The sequence below is a fragment of the Miscanthus floridulus genome, chromosome 8 (assembly GCF_019320115.1).
Source record: "Miscanthus floridulus cultivar M001 chromosome 8, ASM1932011v1, whole genome shotgun sequence".
In the NCBI taxonomy this organism is placed as follows: domain Eukaryota; kingdom Viridiplantae; phylum Streptophyta; class Magnoliopsida; order Poales; family Poaceae; genus Miscanthus; species Miscanthus floridulus.
In genome coordinates this window covers 194,594,032-194,613,875 of record NC_089587.1, presented here as the reverse complement: position 1 = coordinate 194,613,875, position 19,844 = coordinate 194,594,032, and the positions used below count along the sequence as shown (strand labels likewise).

The following is a 19,844-nucleotide window of genomic DNA, read 5'->3' as shown; positions in this document are numbered from 1 at the left end:
GCTAAAAACGCTCCTAAGACCCGTTTAGGCTTAGGAGTTCAAAGGTTGGCCCACCGACGGGTTCGACAATCGCTCCAGGCACCTTTAGCGTGAGGGGTGGAAAGGGATGGGCCCGCTAGCGACCAGTACCCGAGAGCAAGAGTGCCGCGGGCATCCCGGCCCATGTTCGAGTCTCGGCCGGATACGATCCATGATTTTTCCTCGAAGAAAGGTAGAGAGCCCTCGGGATGGGTCAAACGGACCCGAGAACTATATGGATTGGCCGCTAAGAATTTAGAGTCGGTCACCAGCTGAACCAAGCTGGACCCCTGCGAATAGGATGTCGGGGACCCACTTGGACTAGCCCATTAATAGGTCACCGAGCACCATGATTCGTCCATAGAGGAAAATCATGGCACGGCTCAGCCCCTCCATTTTTATCGGAAAAACGCTTGAGGGAAGATGATCACAAAGACGAGCCGACCGATCGGACCCCTGCTACGGGCGGGGGTTCGAGGAAAGTTGGACTCACAAGGAGACCGAACACGCCGTCGTAGAACAATAGACCCCCGTAGGGGTCAGAATCAGGAAAGACCTTTTTCTGACCCACCAAATCTCACGGCTATACCCCCAAGGGGTCCGATCACGACGAAAGGAATCGCCGTCCTACCGGGACACACTGCGGGCTATAAAAAGAAGGTCAAGGCCCTCAGAGTCCTCCCATCCGGAAAAGCCTCCAAAATACTCCTCTGAAGGCTCGGGGGCTACTGTCGGGTATCGATATTAGGGATACTCAAAGAAAGGGAGTTAGCGCCCACGCTGACTTCCTTAGACAAAGCAAGACGTATTAACATGTCTCGCCCGACCCCTTGGGTCCGGGCTCCGTCTCGCCCGACCCTAAGGACACAGTTTCCGTCTCGCCCGACCCCTTGGGTCCGGGGGTCTCGCCCAACGCCGCGGGCTCCATCTCGCCCGACTCCGAGGCCGCAGGCTCCGTCTCGCCCGACCCCAAGGACGTAGTTTCCATCTCGCCCGACCCCAACGCAGTGGGGGTCTCGCCTGACCGCGAGGCCGTGGGCTCCGTCTCATCCGACCCTAAGGACACAGTTTTCGTCTCGCCCGACCCCGAGGCCGCGGGGGTCTCACCCAAGGCCACGGGCTCTGTCTCGCCCGACCCCGAGGTCACGGGCTCCATCTTGCCCGACCCTTGGGTGCGTGCTCCATCTCGTCCGACCCCCAAGGGTCGTGGGCTCTGTCTCGCCCAATAGGGACCCATATCGCCGCCAACCACTCTAGGTCCAAGCGTATGGGACTAGGTCAAAACTCTGATACCAGGGAAAAGACGGGCATGACTCGATGTAACCTAAGGCCATGACGGACCATACCTGAAGATTTACATCAAGAACAGCGTCGGGCGTACCGGTGCTGTTCTGCCTAACCCTCGTACGAACGCTGATAGACGCGTCAGTTCACCACGACATCCACCGGGACGATGGAATGCCATGAACAGCAGATGACGTCTGCGCATGGCGCCAGTGACAGACAGGGCCGCGACGGGACCCGCATGAAGGAGAAGAAGGACCCAACGATCCTGGAAGCCTTTCTCTCTCTGGTTCTTCTCCTTTTCCTCTGCTGTAACCCGCGCTTTCCCTTGGCCTATAAAAGGGAAAGTAGGGCGCCCCATGAAGGGGATCGAGCCAGATCCGCACAAGAGCACGACACGAGCGCATGGCTGAGCAGCGATCAAGCTCTCAGCACTCGTTCACTCCTTTCACCAAAGACTTGGGATCATTTCCCTCTCTCGCCTGTTTGTAACCCCTACTACAAACTTTCAGTGCTGGTAACACGAGCAGCAGTGACGAACTGGACGTAGGGACTTTTCGTCTAAACCAGTATAAACCCCGTGTCCTCTAAGCACACCATCCAAGCCAGATGCGCAAATACAAATTTACTCGTTGGTGGTCCGAAAACACCAACACATACATAGTGTGATTATAATTCAACGGTTTATTAGTTTAGCAGTCAAGCAGAATTGCATGATACCAAACGAGAGTGATGAGCAGGTGACCAATTATGTGCTGTAAAATACCTGTTGAACAGGTTCACTCAATTCATCTGGGTTAATAAAATCCGTTACACCAAATGATTTCCCTGTACCAGGAACAAAATAATTAACACGAAAGGGATCATAGCAGATTGTACAACTTGACAGTGTAGCAGGTAGCATGCCCTTTTCTTGCTTCTCAGAATTAGTATCAACTCCTATAATCTTTGACGCCCCCGAAGCTTAGCACCTTGAGCGACCTAACTCAGCAGACATAAGGTCTCGTAACTACAGTTCTTGCAGTGACAAGAACAACACGGCCTTTGAGTCGCAAATAAGTTGAGATAGGCTAGAGAAACCCAGCAGAAGCAATCTAAGGTTCAGACACGTGAATAGTTGTTTTCTAAACACGTCTATCTAAAGCTAAGTCTTTAGGTATATTCCATCATTTCAAGTCTTGATGTGTAATAATTAACTTATAATGGAACCTTATGTAGATACTCACAGAAAGTCCTACGGTCCCAAGACCAAATATAGCTACACTCGAGCCCTTTGATACATTAGCTACGTTTCAGACTGCACCGAGTCCTAAAGATGGAACCATGAACAAAGAGGGATGATCAGATACCATAAAAATGCACAACCATGCAAGGTAACTAAGGCACTGGTTCCTACACACAGACAAGCTGACACAGCTACTCTCAGATATCTGAAGCTCTGAACCTCAGGATTTACCTGCAGACACACCGCAGCTCAGCAGGCACACCCTGTCCATTGGCACGGTCAGGCCAACCTTCACCGCACATCCGGAATGGACAACCTTCACTGTACAGTAATGGTACGCAGGTTTCCCCTTGACAGAGAAGCGGGTCTTGTAATGGTACGCAGGACACCCTTCCTCTCCAAACCAAGCTTCTGGCACATGTTGCTCTTCCCCGAGACGCAATGCTTGCAGCTCTTGCATTCCCCAATGAAGACAGTGAGAACGTGGTCTCCGACTTGACGTTGCCGAGTTCAAGAATTTGCTAAGGACACCATGTCGCTTGTTGATGAAGCCAGACGTTGCCGAGTTCAAGAATTTGCTAAGGACACCATGTCGCGTCTCATAGATTTAGAGAACTAAATAATATTGAAATTATTTACACGCTTGTGACACGCACTTTGAATAGATAATGGACATGAATTTAGTTTAATATAATAGTCATTTTGTGCATTTTCATTGGTCAAACAGGTTCAAAATATGTGGATTGAGCCATGTTTGTCTGACATATTTGATTGCTTCATTTAGTTTGTAATATCGGAGACTTCTTGCCGATATAAAACATTATTTTAGCCGTATCATGGAAAGGTCTATATAGTATAGTTTGTGAGCCTATAATGTCGTGCTCTTAGTGACTGTTAATATTTTTTTGAAAGAACAACAGCAGGGGAAGCCCCCACTGTTAGTAATTTATTAAACCAAAAAGAACCAACTGTACAAAAGAGACAGAACAAAAAACAGCAGCAAAAGAAGGAGACAGGTAGCCTGAGGCAGGTTGGACCAAACTGTGTACACAAATCTATCCAAGAAAGGAAGGGAGAGCGCTTGTTTTCAGAGATCCTGTGAGCTTGTAGGCGAGCTTCATCAATGAAACCTGTTTTCCAAGCAAGGAAGGATGGTTGGCCTCTACTAAAAATGAAGTTGTTTCTTTGCTTCCAAATTTGCCAAGCACTGATGATAAATACTTCCATGAAAAAAGGGTTTGAGAACCCCTCTTTCGCATGCAACAGCATATGGAAGAAATCCATCACAAGGTTCCACTGAACACCAAGGTGCTGCCAACAAGCCTGACTAAAAGGGCATGTGAAGAAGAGATGGAGAGCTGTTTCTTCGACATTGTGATTGCACAAGGCACAATTATAGTTGTTTCCTTCAAGCTTGTGCTTCTTCCTCTTGAGAATATTTCTGGTATTGAGTCTGTCCATCAGCAACAACCAGGTGAACACCCTAAGCTTGTTGCAACATTTGGACTGCCAAATCCATAGGAATGGAGCAGGAGGGGACACATGCTTGTATGGGAAATTGTAAAACTTAGAAGAAGAGTATGAGCTATTTCCCCACATGTAATGCCAAGAGTCCTTTGAATCTTCCTGTACTTGAATGTTTTGTATGAGTTCCTGGAGCCCTAAGTATTCCTGATAAGCTTGTTCAGATAGAGGTAGGTGGAATTGAGAATCCAGCGTGTTACTTGTGTTACTTGTAAGAAATTTTGCAACTGAGATTTTTTTGTTTTTTGCATATGAATATAATCTGGGAAATTTATCCTGGAGCAAGTTGTTGTTCCAGACATCAGACCAAAAAAGAACAGTGGAGCCATTTCCAACTGTACATCTTGAAATACCTCTAAATAAGTCACAAAGCTTCAGTATGTCTCTCCACCAAAAGGAGCCTTTATCAGTTGAAGCATGTGGTATTTGCCCATTTGAGTAGTAAGAGCTCCAAACAAGTTTAACCCAAGGAACATCTCTCTGATTATAGAATTTATCAAGATGTTTGAGAAGCAGGGCTGAGTTTTGACTTTTAAGGTTGATAATCCCAAGACCTCCTTTCTTCTTTGGCTTACAACACTTTTTCCATGCTACTAAAGGTTTCATTTTAGCATTAGTGTCAGAACCTCTCCACAAGCAGTGCCTTCTTGCCCTATCGATGTATTCCAAGACTGCAGCTGGAACTTGTAGTGAGCACATAGCATACATGGGGAGGGATGACAGTACAGAGTTTACTAATTGAAGCCTCCCTGCATGTGTAAGAAAATTAGATGTGGCTGTGAGCCTTCTTTCTGTTCTATTCATGAGTGGTGCATAGTGCTCAACTCTTGGCTTTGTGGTACCCATTGGCAGCCCCAAATAGGTAAAAGGAAGGGACTGAATTTTACAGCCAAAAACACCTGCAAGCATTTGGGCCTTTTCATTCGTCATGTTTAGGGGGACAAGGCAGGACTTTCCATAATTGACTCTTAGCCCGGTGGACTGGGAGAAAGACTCAAGTAACCCTTTCAAAGTGAATAGTTCTCTCTGTGAAGCCTTCATGATCAAAATTGTATCATCTGCATACTGGATTATTGGGTAGTCAGCTCCCTCATGAGAAGGTATGGGCAGTTCAAACAAACCTTGATTATGTGCTTTATTAACTACACATTGCAGTGGGTCGGCAGCCATGACAAAAAGCAGTGGAGAAAGAGGGTCTCCTTGCCTTACTCCACGCTTGCACTGGAATTGTTTGCCAGGTACCCCATTAAGGAGAATAGAAGAGGAACCTGAGTTTCACAAACTTCGCTTTTTGCTTTTTGGATTAAATGTCATTTTAATGTTTTACAGTATTGTTATCTTATCGTGCGATCCCAGTGTTTTTAGTACAAAAGTTTAGTTGTCCCGTAGCAACGCACAACACTACCTATTATACTATAAAAAGGAAAATGCTGCATCGTTTTTCCATAAACTTGCCCAGACTTGGTTTAACTTAGAACAAAACCAAAACACCTCAAATTTTGGAACTTACGTTTTGAAAATAAAGTGCTGAATTGGACAATACGACACACTTTCAGCTGCTTCTCCAGAGTGATATGGGGATGCATCAATTCTGCTAGAGCAAATAACTTCAGAGAATCCATATGAAACCACCTTTACATTCCAAGTATTAGTTCAAACATCTGATAAATTCTTCTAGAGCACATCAGAGCTCTAGAAACTTCGAAGAAATGTATTGCAAGAAAAATGAATAATTCTTTTGCAGTCATCATTATACACTGGTTACCAGGGCTAGTTTTCTCAGTGGAACTCGGTAGCATTTTGATTACTACAAGCAGAGTCAAGGTTAAAATCTATACACGTTAGCTGATCAGGTTCAAACCGGGGAATGGTGAAATCTGTGGGTTATTTTTTTCTCTTCGAGAGCCCAAAGCCCATGGTCATCTCTTTTTCTTGCTTTCTTTAGGTCTGATCATCTGCACAGGTGCAGCTGGAATGCGTGCCCACCACTCTCTAATTCGCCTGCGGAATTTTTCAGTGTTCTGTTTCCTTAGGGGCATCTCCCTTGTGTACATCTCTAGGAATAACATCTGTAGCAGATGCCTGGAAGGTACGAAGACAAGAAATGCAGCTGCGACAACAAGTACAGCTGCAGCAACTTCAGTGGCCTGCATAAGCAGAAAATGGTATTAGCATTTGCCAAACTGGAAATCACTTGTACAGCTCAAGTCTACCCTGCTTTATAATTCTGCCCAATAAATGATACGTAATGTTGCAAAGGCGTAAATACATGTTGGGGTACAGAATCAGAACCAAGATCTGAGAACTTCTAAAGAAACATTCATCACCATGCCTTAGCTTGTAAAGTAAAATTTCAATTAGGAATATCAAAAGATTTTTTATAGATATTAGCCTGTGCCTCAATGGACTAACAGCCTGGTTATTATCAAGATATTGAAAGCCAGAGATGTCAAACAGCAAAGATCAAAAGAGAAACCTTAGGAACACAGGCAAACAAGACAGATCTGAACTTCAGAAGAGTAATATTTGCAGCTTGTAGAAAATCTTCTAACTTGGATATAGCCTCTTGCAATGTCAAAATCTGCTCAACAGCATTTTTACTTGGAGGAGGTTTCACTTCAAGCACTTCCAACAATTTTCCGTCTCCAATATACTTGTGCCAAAGCATGATAATAGCAAAAGTTAAGATAACAAAGGGCATGATGTAACTGACGAGACCCCTGTGAAACAAAAAAGGGGAAAGCTGAATTAATGTGTATAAGCATACTTGATAAGATCTGACAACAACAATGAAATCACCTTTGAATAACATACAACATGAAAGCTAAGAATAGAAGTGATTTCAAAGGATCTTCCCATTGGCTGAGAGAGTAAACAATCTTGCCTACTTGAACGAAAGGGAAGAGTAACTCCTGCAATATATAAGGCAATCCATCAGAATGCAAATCACCTTGCTACTGAAGTATCATTTGAGAAATAGGCTTGGGTAATATGAAAAGCCAAGGAACTCTAAAGAACTAATATGAAGCATGATTGCGTAAAAGTATTGCCTGCATCCAAATCAAAATGTTTTATAATTGAATCCATGGCAACAAAGAAGCTTACTTCCCATTACATGTGCCAGAAAAGGAAGATATAAACAAACCTGCATGAGGGCAAGATTTGCATCAACGCCTTCCACCTTTACTTGATCGACTGTAGCACGTGCTGACTCTATTCTCTCAGAGTAACAAATTGACTCTTCCAGGGCAGCCTCCAGAGATTTTGTTACACCAAAGCAAACAGCACAAAAGCTCATTTCCTTTTCAGTTTCATCTTTTGTCTTCAGCAGAAGAAAACCCATTCTAGAGAGAGCATACAAAGAAAATGGTACAGAATGGTTCTCCGACATTTTATCGACTGCAGAATCAATTGCCAAATGTCTCAATGAAGAGTCCAAGAGTTGGAAATAGTTATTATACAGTGCTTCTAAGACCATGTCTCCTTTTGGAAGCTTTTCTGCTAAGCTAAAAGTAAGTGTTGTCTTAAAGTGGGAAGGAGCAATATGAAAAGCTTCTTTGACAGCAGAGTATCTCAAAATGCCCAGAATAGCTTTTGAGAGTGCTTCTGCTCTCTGAACATTTCCAAGATTGAACTTCCTAATAAATCTGTTCACCTGCAATACTTCACGGGTGATTGCTAACCAATAGTCTCTTCGTGAAGGACCTCCTAATTCAGGGAAATCGAAATAAATTGGTTCTGTCCTGTAAAATAAGGTGATGTTAGTTTTGAAGGCGATTCATTGAATGACAACTACAGAGTTCAAGAAAGCAGGTCTTGGAGAATGCTTCGCCCTTGCAATACTTACAAAGTGTTTGATTTGTACATCACAGCTTTATCAAAGAGGCGGACACCCAGCGGTCCAGTCAAATCATGCTTAATCACTTGATTTGAATCTGTTGATAGGTCGTACTTAACAATCTTATCACCATATCCCACTCTGATACTCTGAAAATAAAGAGCATGTGTTGTGAGGACCAATCTTCCTGCCAAAAAAAATGAACATATTAATTGTTTTCCAAAGTGAAGCATGTCTGCCAGTTGAGAACTTGTATGGAATAAAACAATTCACCTGGCCATGCAGATATTCCAACATGTTGCAGTACCGGATGAATAGGCTTGTCTCCATCGATAGCTAATATGCATTCTCCAGCATCAAGATGAAAACTTGAGGCAAGTGATGATTGCATGATACCTTTCACAGACCTCAATTCCCTGTAAATAACAATGATGATGCTCTTAGTACCTCACATTGGATCAATCATAACATCATGAACTACTAAAGATCCACAACCCCCTATTTCTCCTAATTTCTTCTACAACATAAATATCCTGAATTCTAGATCCAAATGCAACCATCAAAACCTATTCACAGCGCTGCAACAAAGAAATGTACTTCTTACACAACTTCAGTTGCAAAGGGATAACTTGGTATGTTTAGCTTACCTGGAATCATCATTTCAATAGTGAGGTTTCAATTATTTATGCACGAACACAATATATGCTTTAACAAAAGACAGGTAAGATAGATCTCGAAATTCTGGACAATTTAAGAAATTTTATGTATTCATTACCTGTCTAAACTCTTGAGATACTTGTCATAAACAAGAAAGTGCAATCGGCCTCCAGATGAACTCGTAAGTGCGTCAAACAGATTGTGGACAGTAACCAGGTCAGCTATTATTGGGCATGAAGGTGCTATTCGTGCAAAAGCACTTAACCCGACTGTCTTCTTGTCATCAACCTAAGTATGAAAACCAGTAGATTATCATGTATATTGCCACAGAATAAATATGGTTGTCAGTAGAGAACTAACTTGAACAGCCAATCTTGTGGAATTTGCATAAAAAATTGACCCCTCATCCTCATCTTCAATCTCAAGGGAATCACAGACAATAGAAGCCTGACCACCACAACAGAAAGAGAGAAAAACATAACTTAACAGTTAACACTGAAGGCTAAGGAAAATGAAGACATGGTCACGACCTTTTTCCTTTCAAAGATATCCATATGATGAATAAGGTGCCAACAAAAAGAATGCAGCCTTGAAAATTTCTCACATTTTCTACTGACGCATCCTGAGCGCCTGGGGTTTCCCATGCAAGCATCATATCAAACATCAAGCGGCGAAGATTCTTATCAGCCAAATAGTCTGGACGTGTAGTAACTTCATGAAGAGCTTTGTGGCAGCAATACTCTAAAAGGTCTCTTGCATATGTATTGGCCTCCTCATTACAATTGTGTGGAAAATCAGTCTCAAAGCTTTGCTGTAAGTTCTCAATTGAAAGAGCAAGAATCCTGAAATTGATAAAGTTAGGAAACAAAGCACTTTCACTTCATAACAGATCATCTTGGCAGGAACCAAGAAAAATCACGTCAACAACAAAGCTATGGTTAAATATGAACTTGAGAGGCTATAGGATCATGAGCCGATTTTAATATGAGTGCTAACTATGGCATCCTTCTTAGCATAGAATTGGTTCATTATATTATAAAAAATGAATTCAGCTTTAGTTGATCTAATTGTGCCCACTTTATGTAGCTTGCTCCCTCCATTCACAACATTGCCCAAACTTAATGAGAAACTCCACGCTGAAATTCAGTGTGAACTCTGGCAAGTTTAAGTGTGAAGTGCACATGTCCGGCAATAGGTAATTTCAGTCCTATTGGATTTCTGAAAGGAATAATTATTGACGAGTGGAATATATGTTGTTTTCTCCATTTCTTTCACTAATTGATAGGAAGAATAAGCCTTGCCACAGGACAAATATACCAATTAAATGCTCAGGCTAGCAAAATGTTGAGATTGCGCTATCTTTTTCCCAGCAATCGCCCAATGGGGTTCTTTGTACTGTAATTCTAGACTTCTAGTACCAATCGAGTTTGGGGACGGCAGCAATCTGCTGCACTGCATTTGGGTGTAGTTCTAGTGCGATCCTCTGGAGCCGTGGTAAACACACCAATCACGATCACAAAAATCATTCATGCGTAGTCCCTGAATAATCAGTGGATAGCTCAGATTGAACTTTTATAGCCAACCCCTAGCGGAGTAGATTCGCGTCAGGCGAAGACGCTACCTTGAGCAGCGGGAGACGACGGAGTTGGCGACGGAGGAGAGCTGCGGGATGCTTCCGTCGCCGCCGCCCTCGCCGTCGATGACCGCGGTGGCAGAGGGGGAGGCAAGGAAGGCGGCGGCCGCCGCCGCCCGGCGCTGGGCGAGTCGGGCTAGGAAGGTGCAGATGGGCTTCTCCCGCACCCACGCCTCGACGATCCCCATGCCGGCCGCCCTCTTGTCTCCCCCGCTTCGGCTGCTTGAACTGGAAGCGTCGCGTTCGCGCCTTCGTTTACTCTGTCAGACTGGCAAGACGCGACTCGACTCGGGAGTTTCCGGCTCCGCCGCGCCGTAACGGCACAGTGCCCTTTGCGTGCTTGCTTCTTCGAGTAGGGTTGTTCGCCGCCCTCGAGCCTCCGAGATCTCCCACCGTCCAGTGCCTCCAGCTCTGGCCGACGAGAAATAGTGCCTAAAACCATAATTTGTATGTTCATTAATTAAGATGTCATCAAATCAAATAAATAAAAAGATGACATGACACACTACAGTTAAAGAAGTGAGAAGAGAATCGTTTTTTTAGCAAGAAACCATGTCTCCACAAGAAATAAGGACATGTTTAGTTCCATGTTCAATAAGTCTGTATCGCATCTGGCCAGCCAGAAGTTGTTGTTTGGTTGCTCTGATTTAGAGCAGAGCCATCCTCCACCTAGCCGATGTAGGGAGTGGAGGCTGGGTGGAGGATGGCCAGAGTTTGAAGAAGAAGTTGACTCGTGGAGCCCACATGTCAGCGATCGGAGGGGGAGAGAAACAGTAGGGATATGTATTTGTAGTCTATACGAGAATTCAATGGTCTTTGATCATCTACGCATGGATCCAATGTCATCAATCAAATACATACAAAATAACACGGTTCGAGTTGAATAAGAATTATAATGCTAAATTTCTAAATAGATAAATAGTAATAAGATATCTCATGAGCTCAAAAAAAAAACCTAAACAAGGAGAAGAAAAAAAGACGTGTTGGCACGTGCACGATTGGACGGCCGAAAAAAACAATGAAAGAGGAGGCGTGCTTATTAGCAACCTCTTCGTTTTGTCATAAACAATCATGAATTATTTAGTACCGGCTAGTTTAACTAATTTGATATGAGAAAAAAAAATATTATTCCAGCCGAACAGGCTGCAGATCGTTTCTTTTGGTTGAGGATCCCCCTTCCGTCCGCTGCATTCCTCGGCGCGTGTTCTGTCTCTCTCTCGCCCCCCTCTCGCTCTCCGACGACTGGTGGGCCGCCGCCGTCGCCACCGGCCCACCGTCGCCGCCCTAAGCCAGGTGCTGAGGCTTTCGTTGGTCTCTTCGCCGGCGACGAGCACCCACCAGGTACTCCCACCCCTTCTCTTCCCTTCATGCTGTGCGAAGCTGAGCACCGAAACCCTAACCTAATGCTATCTAGCTATTTGACGAGCCTCCTAACTTCGAAGCTTTTGCAAAAATTATTGGGTCCCATGTGCCCCTGTTCGTGGTGATCATTGTTAGCTGACTTCCTTATTGCGGTTGCTTCATTAATGGCTTGTTTGGATGCATAGGTATAATTGTTAGCTAGCTAATTTGTAGCCCTAACTCATCCGAACAGGGCTAATTTTTGAGCCAAGCCTCCAACTAGTTGTTAGCCAATCCCCTGGGCTAATTTTTAGTCTCAGCTAATAACTAGCCCTAGCTGATCCAAACAGGCCCTAATTGTCAAAGTTTGCCCTCAAGGATTTAAATACCACATAGAAAAATACATGTTTTGCAATGCAGATTGAGGAATTATGCATCGGTCATCATTTGTCCAAAACTCAAATAGCATGCTTAATCAATGCATTTTAACCCATTAGAAAACCTTGAATTGTTTACAAACCACCTTAAGCTTGTACATGATGCTGTAAGTTGTAACCATAGTCACAGGGAACAGAGTTGAAGCTGCATCGTTCTTGACCGTGGAATGTGGGGACATTCTCTTTTGCGCCTTGTAAAAACCTTTCGCAATTAGCTTACCACATTCCTTGACCCGGTTGACCTGGGACTGGGAACTTTGTGACTATGGTCGTGACATAATAGTGACTTTAGCAACAGAAAAAATGCAGGAACAGATATCCCAAATGACATAGATATGCGGGGAGGGAGGTCTTCATGACCAGTGCTGACAGGGTGACGTCAATTGCTAGGCTTAGAGAATTAGGGACTTGTGATTTTGTACTGATTTCTGCGCTGAAATTTCGTTTTGGGTATTTTGCAGAAACCATATAGTTGTCTGCCTGCACCTCTGCAAACTTTTTATTTAATTTGTTGGCTCTCAAAGATATAAATATCATATATCACCTTGCATAATGTTCTACAAATTATCAGTGCTAGAAACTATACACCACAAATTTGTGCTAGATCCTGACATTGCCTTAGAGTAAGTGTTTTGTTTTTCACAATTTGACACTGGTGGTGCTTAATCTCCATATTTTAAATATTAATCAACATGCTGTTTTTCCCCTTTCTTTGTTTGCTTCACCAAAGTTCTTTCCAGGTAACAAATTGTCAGCCCCCTAAACAAATCAGTTACAAACCTATCACTCTGTTAGCTCCCTATTGATTGACCAAGAAAATACAGCAGACCACGCCAATGGGAATGTGGGATGCCATATTCGATTTCCTCAAGGGCCCTTAATGGTCATTTGTGTGTTTCATTCCTTGACAGTATTATGTGTTCATGGTTTATTTCTTCCATAGGACTCAGGTTAAATGTAATGCAATTTATGTCCGTTTCATTCACTAACCTACACTTGTTCATAGCTTGTGCATGAACAGAGGGACTATAGTATGAACTTATGTTTCTTTATCTTTTCCTCCTTGGACCTAAGTGACAACTTCTAACGTTAGGCTTCCTTGAAACCATTGGTAACTACATATCACTTATTGGCAAAACTATTATGTTCTGAGCCTCTGAGGATTGGTTAAATGATTTTACTACTAAAGCCCCTGATTGGTTCCTAGGAATTAAGAATTGGAAACTAATTTCACAGTCAATTTGTTTGGGTGCCATGAAGGATAGGAATGATTCCACTTGTATACTAATCCAACATAAAGTGATTCTTCTCTTCACCCGTTAAATGTCTAGATCTGTAGTTTTCGTTTTGACTCCTTCAGCTACATGCTCCTCTCCATCTCTCCAAGGGAGAGAAGCAGTGAATCAATCTGCGAGGAAAATGATTAGAACATCTATAGATCCTTGCTGATTATTAATGTGAATCCTTCAATGGCTTCCGCCTGAACTCTCTTGCCTAGACATGCAGCCTGAGGTTAACCTCCACAAACACAAGGATCTGCTCCATGAACACAATGGCACAACTGGTGCCATGGTTGCTCCCCTGCTGGCTGCTGCTGCTACTCTCCTGCTTGTTTAGATGTTATCACTTAGGGGGAAATTTCACTTCCAAATAGCACCCTGCAAAAAAACAGAATTTAAATAGGCTGGATTCAGATTCAGTTTAGAAACAGAATTTGAAACACTTCCTAGAAATTGGTTTCAATGGTGCTGTATGATTTTTAGGCTATTTCTATTTTTTAGGGACCGTTGGGGGGGGGGGGGGGGGGGGGGGGGGTTTAAAAATTGTCATTTTCTTTGATCAGTGCCATTTCATTAAAAAAATGTTTGTTTTTTCCCCACCATTTCAACCAAAAGTCATGTAACCAAAGCTTCTCTTATTATTATTTAAGATCCTATGGTCCATTAGACATGACGTGACATCCATATATTATGCATTCGGATCCAAATTTAGTAAAATGAACGATTTCATCAACTTTCAGATTCGTGTAGTCATGTACTTTTTGTGAATACTATGTGCTACTGTTTCTCTTTGGTTCTTCCAATATAGCTTCAATTCATTTGTGCAGAACTTTTCATGTAACAATCAGTGATGCATTCTGGTCATGTTGCAGTAAAGGATGATGTTTGGTGTTAATACTGACTTATGTGCTTCAAAGTCCTAGTATATATTAAACTATTGAATTGCTGTTCAATTGATAGACACTCTCGAAGTGTAGGATGAATTCTAAGCGTAGGAGGAGTCATAGCCCAGTTGAATACAAGGAAGGTCGTGACAAAGATTATGAGACTTCTGGAAGGAAGGATAACTCAAGAGATCTAGATGACATATGTGATGCTAGAAGAGGTCATGAATCGGGTAGGCACTCTGATAAGCATTCCTATGGAACATCACGTGAATCCAAGAGGCATGATGACTATAGGAGGTGCCATGATAAGTACGGTGATGATTATGGTAGAAGCCATCCAAGAGCCTCTCGGTCAGACCGGGAATCAAGGGTTGATACTTATTATGATCGCTCAAAACATGATAGCACATCTGGTAGATCACGTGGTGACCAGCGAGATGTTGGCAGATACGGAGAAAAATCTGTCAATCGAGATCAGAGGAGTATAAATGAAGGAAAGCAGGAGTCCCCTCGTGGCTTTCAAAAGAATGATGGTGGAGAATACAATAAATATACAGATGCAAGAAAGCAAGAGTACAGAGGTTATGGAGATGATAGAGATCATCACAGGGTTGTTCGTAAGAACAAGGAAACCATCAAAGAGGACGAGGTCCTGAAGAGGAGGAATGGAAAGGAAATTGAGAAAGAAGCTTTGGTGGAAACTAGGGAGAAGAAAAGTTTATTCAGCTCTACTGGGCCAAATGTTGATAATCCAGGGGGTTAGTTGATTTTTTTATTCATGTACTCTCTTTTTCTTTTTTGTGCATACTTTTCTATATTCAGTCTCAGGCAGCGTAAAATTATGGAATTCCACAGATGCCAAACCATCCACAGCCACAAATGAAGCCTTGGATAACTCTGCAGGAACCGTAGATGGTGTGAATGCAGCTAAAGTTGCAGCTATGAAAGCTGCTGAATTCGGTACGCATTTCACTTTTTGTGTCCATTCCTGTCATATCTCCAAGGCCTATATTCTCCTTAGCTAATTTGTTTTTTTCTCTGGTGCTTGTCTTTACATTGGCGCGTTCACCTATCAGCAATGCTGCATGGTTTAAAGAAAAGGGAAATTGTATTTGATGATTTTGATGTTCTGAACATTGCCCTGAGCCACTGATAATTGATAACACAAGAAACATATGGCATCCAGTGAGATGGCCATAGTAGTAAACATATTTCCTGACAATTTGAGCTGTGGCTTGCATCATTGACCATCCCTTCGTGTTTTATGGCAGTGAATAGGAACATTGCAGCATTTGGTCCTGGAACTGGGCGCCTATCCACTGATCAGAAGAAAAAGCTTCTTTGGGGTAACAAAAAGAGTAATCCTTCGGAGGAGGTAGGTTTCAGTGAATAATATGACCTTTTTTTTCGTTTTCATTTCATTCAGTTTGTTATCCCTGATGCTACAGACAAGTAAACGTTGGGAGTTGTTTTCTGATCGGGAGCGCCAAGAGAAATTTAACAAACTCATGGTAATTCCCTCGCTTCCAAGCTCAGTTTTGAATATTTTAGTCCTTGCAAATTTATTCATATTCCATTTCAGTAAGACATATACCTCATTACTCTGCAATGCACTAACACGGTTTTAGAGTCTGAGGATGCCTTGGTGGCTATGGTATGTTGCAGGGTGTGAAGAGCAGTGCCCCAGTTCAGGAAAACATGGTGGAGAACAAGGCCGGGAGCTCGGCAGAAGCCAAGAAACTGGAGGAGCTCGATACCAACCTAGAGAAGCATTACATAGCAGGCCTCCGCAGGAGAGATGGCAGGACAGTCGGCCTTGGCCTGTAGACACACTGCTTGCAGATGCTGCGGCATTGAAAATTTCAGAGCTTGCTCTGTACAATCTACAGTATCTTGTTTTTGTTTATTCCTGCACTTATAATTTTTCCTGGCTGGTTTACGTTAACTGTGTTGCCGCGTTATCTTGAAGCTCTAGAACATCTATGTCTGATTGACACTCCTGTACTGCTTTGGCATAACCCGTCATTCTGTAGTAGTAGTTCGCAGGTTATTTTGTCTTTGCGCCGAAAGATGTTTGGTTTGAGGCTTAACTATGATTACCAAGAAAATTGGTTACGACAAACGCAACGGCAGGATCAAAATTTTGGTCATTAATGCTTCATCTACTTATTACAAAACCTATAGAATTCCTAGTTAGGTAAAAGAAAACTACTTTATCCCTGGTATTCTAATACGGACGTCGATAAAATTGTGAACCTGCAATGAAAAGTTGTGCTAGAAGACCCAAGTTAGGTAAAGTAAAAATACTAATGTGCCTTCATATGCCATGGACGTGGATAGAATATCTGTCTTGGTTTGTAATATTTTGTAGCTATGGCATGCGTTGCACTACTTCATATTTTTAGTGCACAAAAAGCTTAGGCTTTTGATGAAGAAAACAATGAGGTAAGAACTCTCATTTTAACTTTTGGGTATTCACTCTGTTTTTTTTTTACATGTCGTATTAGGTTTGTCCTAAGTTAAATATATTTATTTTAATTAAAAGGAATCTTAAATCCTGTGTTTAATGCTAGGAATAATGTCAATCCGAAGAGAAATTAAGACTACAGAAAACCGATTGTAAAGTTGCATATACGAATGAATGAGTGCCGCACACTCGCGGCTGAAGCATCAGTCCACATCAATTTGTTTGCGTAGATCCTAGTTCTATATTTATGTTTGTTATTGATATCATGTTTTATCTTGTGCTATTTGGGATGAAAATCAATCGAAAATTGCCTATGCTTTTCAATAACTGACGGATTGTACGGTTTTGAACTTTCAAGACCAGATAAACATATTCCTCCTTGATAATCGATTGGACAGGCAGATTCCTTCTTCTTCTTCTTCTTCTTTTATGTAAGGCAGATTCCTTCTTTTGTGGTTTTGCCACACTGACAATATAAATGTTACAGTAACTTACGATTGCGAGTCGAGATACACGTTGTCACATGAACCGATGGTCTTATCCGTTTTTTTTTTTCTTAATCAAAATCACATCTTGGGCTATCAATCTGGATCCAAATTGGGCCTCGACCCCAGGGCCCAGCCCTCAAGAGTCCTCCACCGCTCTTCGAGAACCATAGCAAGACCCACGCGAATTCAGATTCCGCTTCTCCAGTCCATCCTCAGACAGGTCCGAAGGCCCCCGCGCGGTTTGTCTCGAAGCTTCCGCTCGGAGCCACGAGCCGGGGTTAGGGTTTCGCGTCCTCCCGTCGTCAGCCCCAGCCATGTCCGGGCGTGAGGTCCGCGAGTACACCAATCTCAGCGACCCCAAAGGTGTGCGCCTCCTTCCGCTGATTCGTCGATTTACCCGCCCCTGTTTCTTTCTAGTTCCTGAATGGGGTGTTTGGCTCCGTGCATGTGCAGACAGGAAGTTTGGGAAAGGGAAGGACAAGATCGACGATGAGGACATCACCTTCCAGCGCATGGTTGCAAAGGTTAGACCGAATCGTCATGCAACCTCTGCTCCAGCTTACTGTTTTGTTGTACTGCTTACCTGTATGCTCGTTTTAGGTTTTTTTTTCCTGGGTTAAATGTAGGCATGTTAAGCATTAGAGTCATTTCGAAATTTTAATTAGCCGTCGAGCTACCTACTTCTGTTAAAAATGTTTGCACTGGTGTTTCTTCCTGGGGAGGGGAATATGGCAGTGGTACTCGCAACATAGTTATCCTATGCATTTAGAGGTAATTACTATTTAGTAGTGTTGTTGTCTGTTGATAACTAAGTTATGTGCAAGTCTCACAGTAAACAGTTTGGATTGTTGAATGAATCGACATGACAAGTTGGAGCTGATTCATGTATTGTTTTCCTTTTTACAAGGACCAGTGGAGAAGTTAGATAAGGCAGGGGCACGAGGACAGTAACTTCGAGTTGTTTTTACTGAGCCAAACTTTCAGAATTTTAACGAGGCTGTTAGGAACCAATTTGAATTGTGACAAAAAAAAATTGGAGCTTGCCAGTGTAGTTAGTTTGTTGACGTTATGCAGTTGAGAAAAGGCCTAGGCCTTCTTCTTTTGGATCTAAGAGACAATGTTGTCTCTCAGCGAACCATCCATGCATTTGAGCAATTTGTGATTTCTAAGCGCTTTGTAGATGTTTCTGTTTTAGACCTGCATCCTAGAAATACATTTGGGTTGGCTTTGTTGTGAAAAGATAAAGTTAAAGGTCGCCTTAGATTTAGGCTGCAGTCCAGCAGCATTCTTCAGACTAATGCTAGTTTGTTGGTAAAATAACGTTTTTCGTTTGTTTTGGTCACACGAGGATGTCTTTCTTTTTCTTGAACACTTGATTAAATGACTAAGCATTTCCAATAGGTGTTAGTGTACAATGTTCTTATAACATGCCCTGACAGGGATTTTGGCTCTCTACTCGGTGGTTGATACCAACAGATGCAAGAGGTTGCTGGTGAGAGGGGAGGCTACCTTCATGGGCGAGGAGGTATTCAAATGCTTCTTTTACAGGAAGACTCTTGTAAAGTTGTAGGTTCCTTGTTAACCTTGTTGTCTATGCTACTTTTGTGTTCTTCAGCATTGGACAGCGATGATTTGCTTTACCTGAAAGAGCAAATGGAAGCCGAGGAAGATGCCGAGCGTCTTCTTCGTCGTACTGAGAAGCGGGCATTTGCTGCTTTTAAGATATCCCTTATTAAACATAAATAATGTTGCTTTTCCTGTTATACAGTTAAGGATACAATCTGATCAATAAGGTTCAGTTAGCTTTTCTACATCAGCATGAAAATTTTCACACCCTTACAATTCAGTTTCCTTCCGTTGGAATAGTGCAATAGAAACATGTGGTCTAAGCTATCTCTTTGCTATCTTTAACTCTGACATTACAAAGCAGCAATTTTAGCTGATTCTACACCTGCTGTCCCTGTGGCTCTTCGTGTTGAACCTAAACCTAAAAGTGATATAAGGTAAGCTGCCTCCAAGACAGCCCTCTACATCCTTCAACAGTACCTTGTACCTTTTTCCTTATATATATATCCCAAAATGAGCAATACCTTTTCCTTCTTATGATCTGGGTGCTTGCGTTATGGACAGGCAACAAGATCTTTTGAAGAACATTGTTGGGATCAAACCAAAGCGACCGAAAGTTAGCAGCCCTTCACAGCCAACAGATAGCAATAAGCCTAAGCATGGGGAAGAAGATTCTATCAGCGAGTTGTCTTCATCGCAGAATCAGTCGGGACTACTTGTGGGCGAGAAGGCATCATCTCATGGGACTGTGAATCCTGACCACTCAGCACCAAGGCTTGAAAAACCAAGAGAGGAGCAACAGAACACAGCTGGAAGTTTGCTTGGTTTAGCCTATGAGAGTTCGGACGAAGAATAGTTGATCATGTGAGCCCCATGGGAACTGGACTATTTACTGTCAGATGTCTGCATTCCAAACGGCAAAATGTAGATTGTATATTAGTTTTTTTAATGTACTATTATTCGTCGTACTGAGAAGCGGGCATTTGCTGCTTTTAAGATATCCCTTATTAAACATAAATAATGTTGCTTTTCCTGTTATACAGTTAAGGATACAATCTGATCAATATGGTTCAGTTAGCTTTTCTACATCAGCATGAAAATTTTCACACCCTTACAATTCAGTTTCCTTCCGTTGGAATAGTGCAATAGAAACATGTGGTCTAAGCTATCTCTTTGCTATCTTTAACTCTGACATTACA

General features: G+C 42.7%; 3 protein-coding genes and 1 pseudogene across 7 annotated transcripts; 2 read left to right on the top strand and 2 right to left on the bottom strand.

Moving 5' to 3' along the window:
* The window catches only part of LOC136474430 (alcohol dehydrogenase-like 6), a 45,406-nt pseudogene extending 42,459 nt beyond the window's left edge, over window positions 1-2,947 (bottom strand).
* Window positions 2,948-5,672: 2,725 nt separating this feature from the next.
* LOC136474429 (uncharacterized) lies at window positions 5,673-10,601 on the bottom strand. Its single transcript, XM_066472006.1, has 10 exons — window positions 10,168-10,601; window positions 9,151-9,388; window positions 8,907-8,993; window positions 8,665-8,834; window positions 8,163-8,305; window positions 7,899-8,076; window positions 7,197-7,794; window positions 6,851-6,963; window positions 6,528-6,771; window positions 5,673-6,198 (listed from the first exon to the last, which is right to left on the bottom strand). The coding sequence occupies exons 1-10, from the start codon at window positions 10,365-10,367 to the stop codon at window positions 5,971-5,973; spliced, it is 2,199 nt and encodes a 732-aa protein (XP_066328103.1). The 5' UTR covers window positions 10,368-10,601; the 3' UTR covers window positions 5,673-5,970.
* Window positions 10,602-11,333: 732 nt separating this feature from the next.
* LOC136474427 (uncharacterized) lies at window positions 11,334-16,174 on the top strand. Of its 4 annotated transcripts, none has more exons than XM_066472002.1 (6): window positions 11,334-11,520; window positions 14,198-14,882; window positions 14,953-15,084; window positions 15,396-15,499; window positions 15,573-15,635; window positions 15,753-16,174. In XM_066472002.1, the coding sequence occupies exons 2-6, from the start codon at window positions 14,216-14,218 to the stop codon at window positions 16,089-16,091; spliced, it is 1,305 nt and encodes a 434-aa protein (XP_066328099.1). In that variant the 5' UTR covers window positions 11,334-11,520; window positions 14,198-14,215; the 3' UTR covers window positions 16,092-16,174. The 4 variants fall into 4 exon arrangements, with proteins under 4 accessions (XP_066328099.1, XP_066328100.1, XP_066328101.1 ...); XM_066472003.1 differs by having other exon boundaries at window positions 11,337-11,520; window positions 14,215-14,882; window positions 14,980-15,084; XM_066472004.1 differs by having other exon boundaries at window positions 11,337-11,520; window positions 14,215-14,882; window positions 15,790-16,174.
* Window positions 16,175-17,153: 979 nt separating this feature from the next.
* LOC136474426 (uncharacterized) lies at window positions 17,154-19,709 on the top strand. 2 transcript variants are annotated; one of them, XM_066472000.1, is made up of 6 exons: window positions 17,154-17,442; window positions 17,533-17,603; window positions 18,556-18,604; window positions 18,695-18,802; window positions 19,004-19,082; window positions 19,210-19,709. In XM_066472000.1, the coding sequence occupies exons 1-6, from the start codon at window positions 17,394-17,396 to the stop codon at window positions 19,499-19,501; spliced, it is 648 nt and encodes a 215-aa protein (XP_066328097.1). In that variant the 5' UTR covers window positions 17,154-17,393; the 3' UTR covers window positions 19,502-19,709. The 2 variants fall into 2 exon arrangements, with proteins under 2 accessions (XP_066328097.1, XP_066328098.1); XM_066472001.1 differs by having other exon boundaries at window positions 18,519-18,604.
* Window positions 19,710-19,844: the final 135 nt, after the last annotated feature.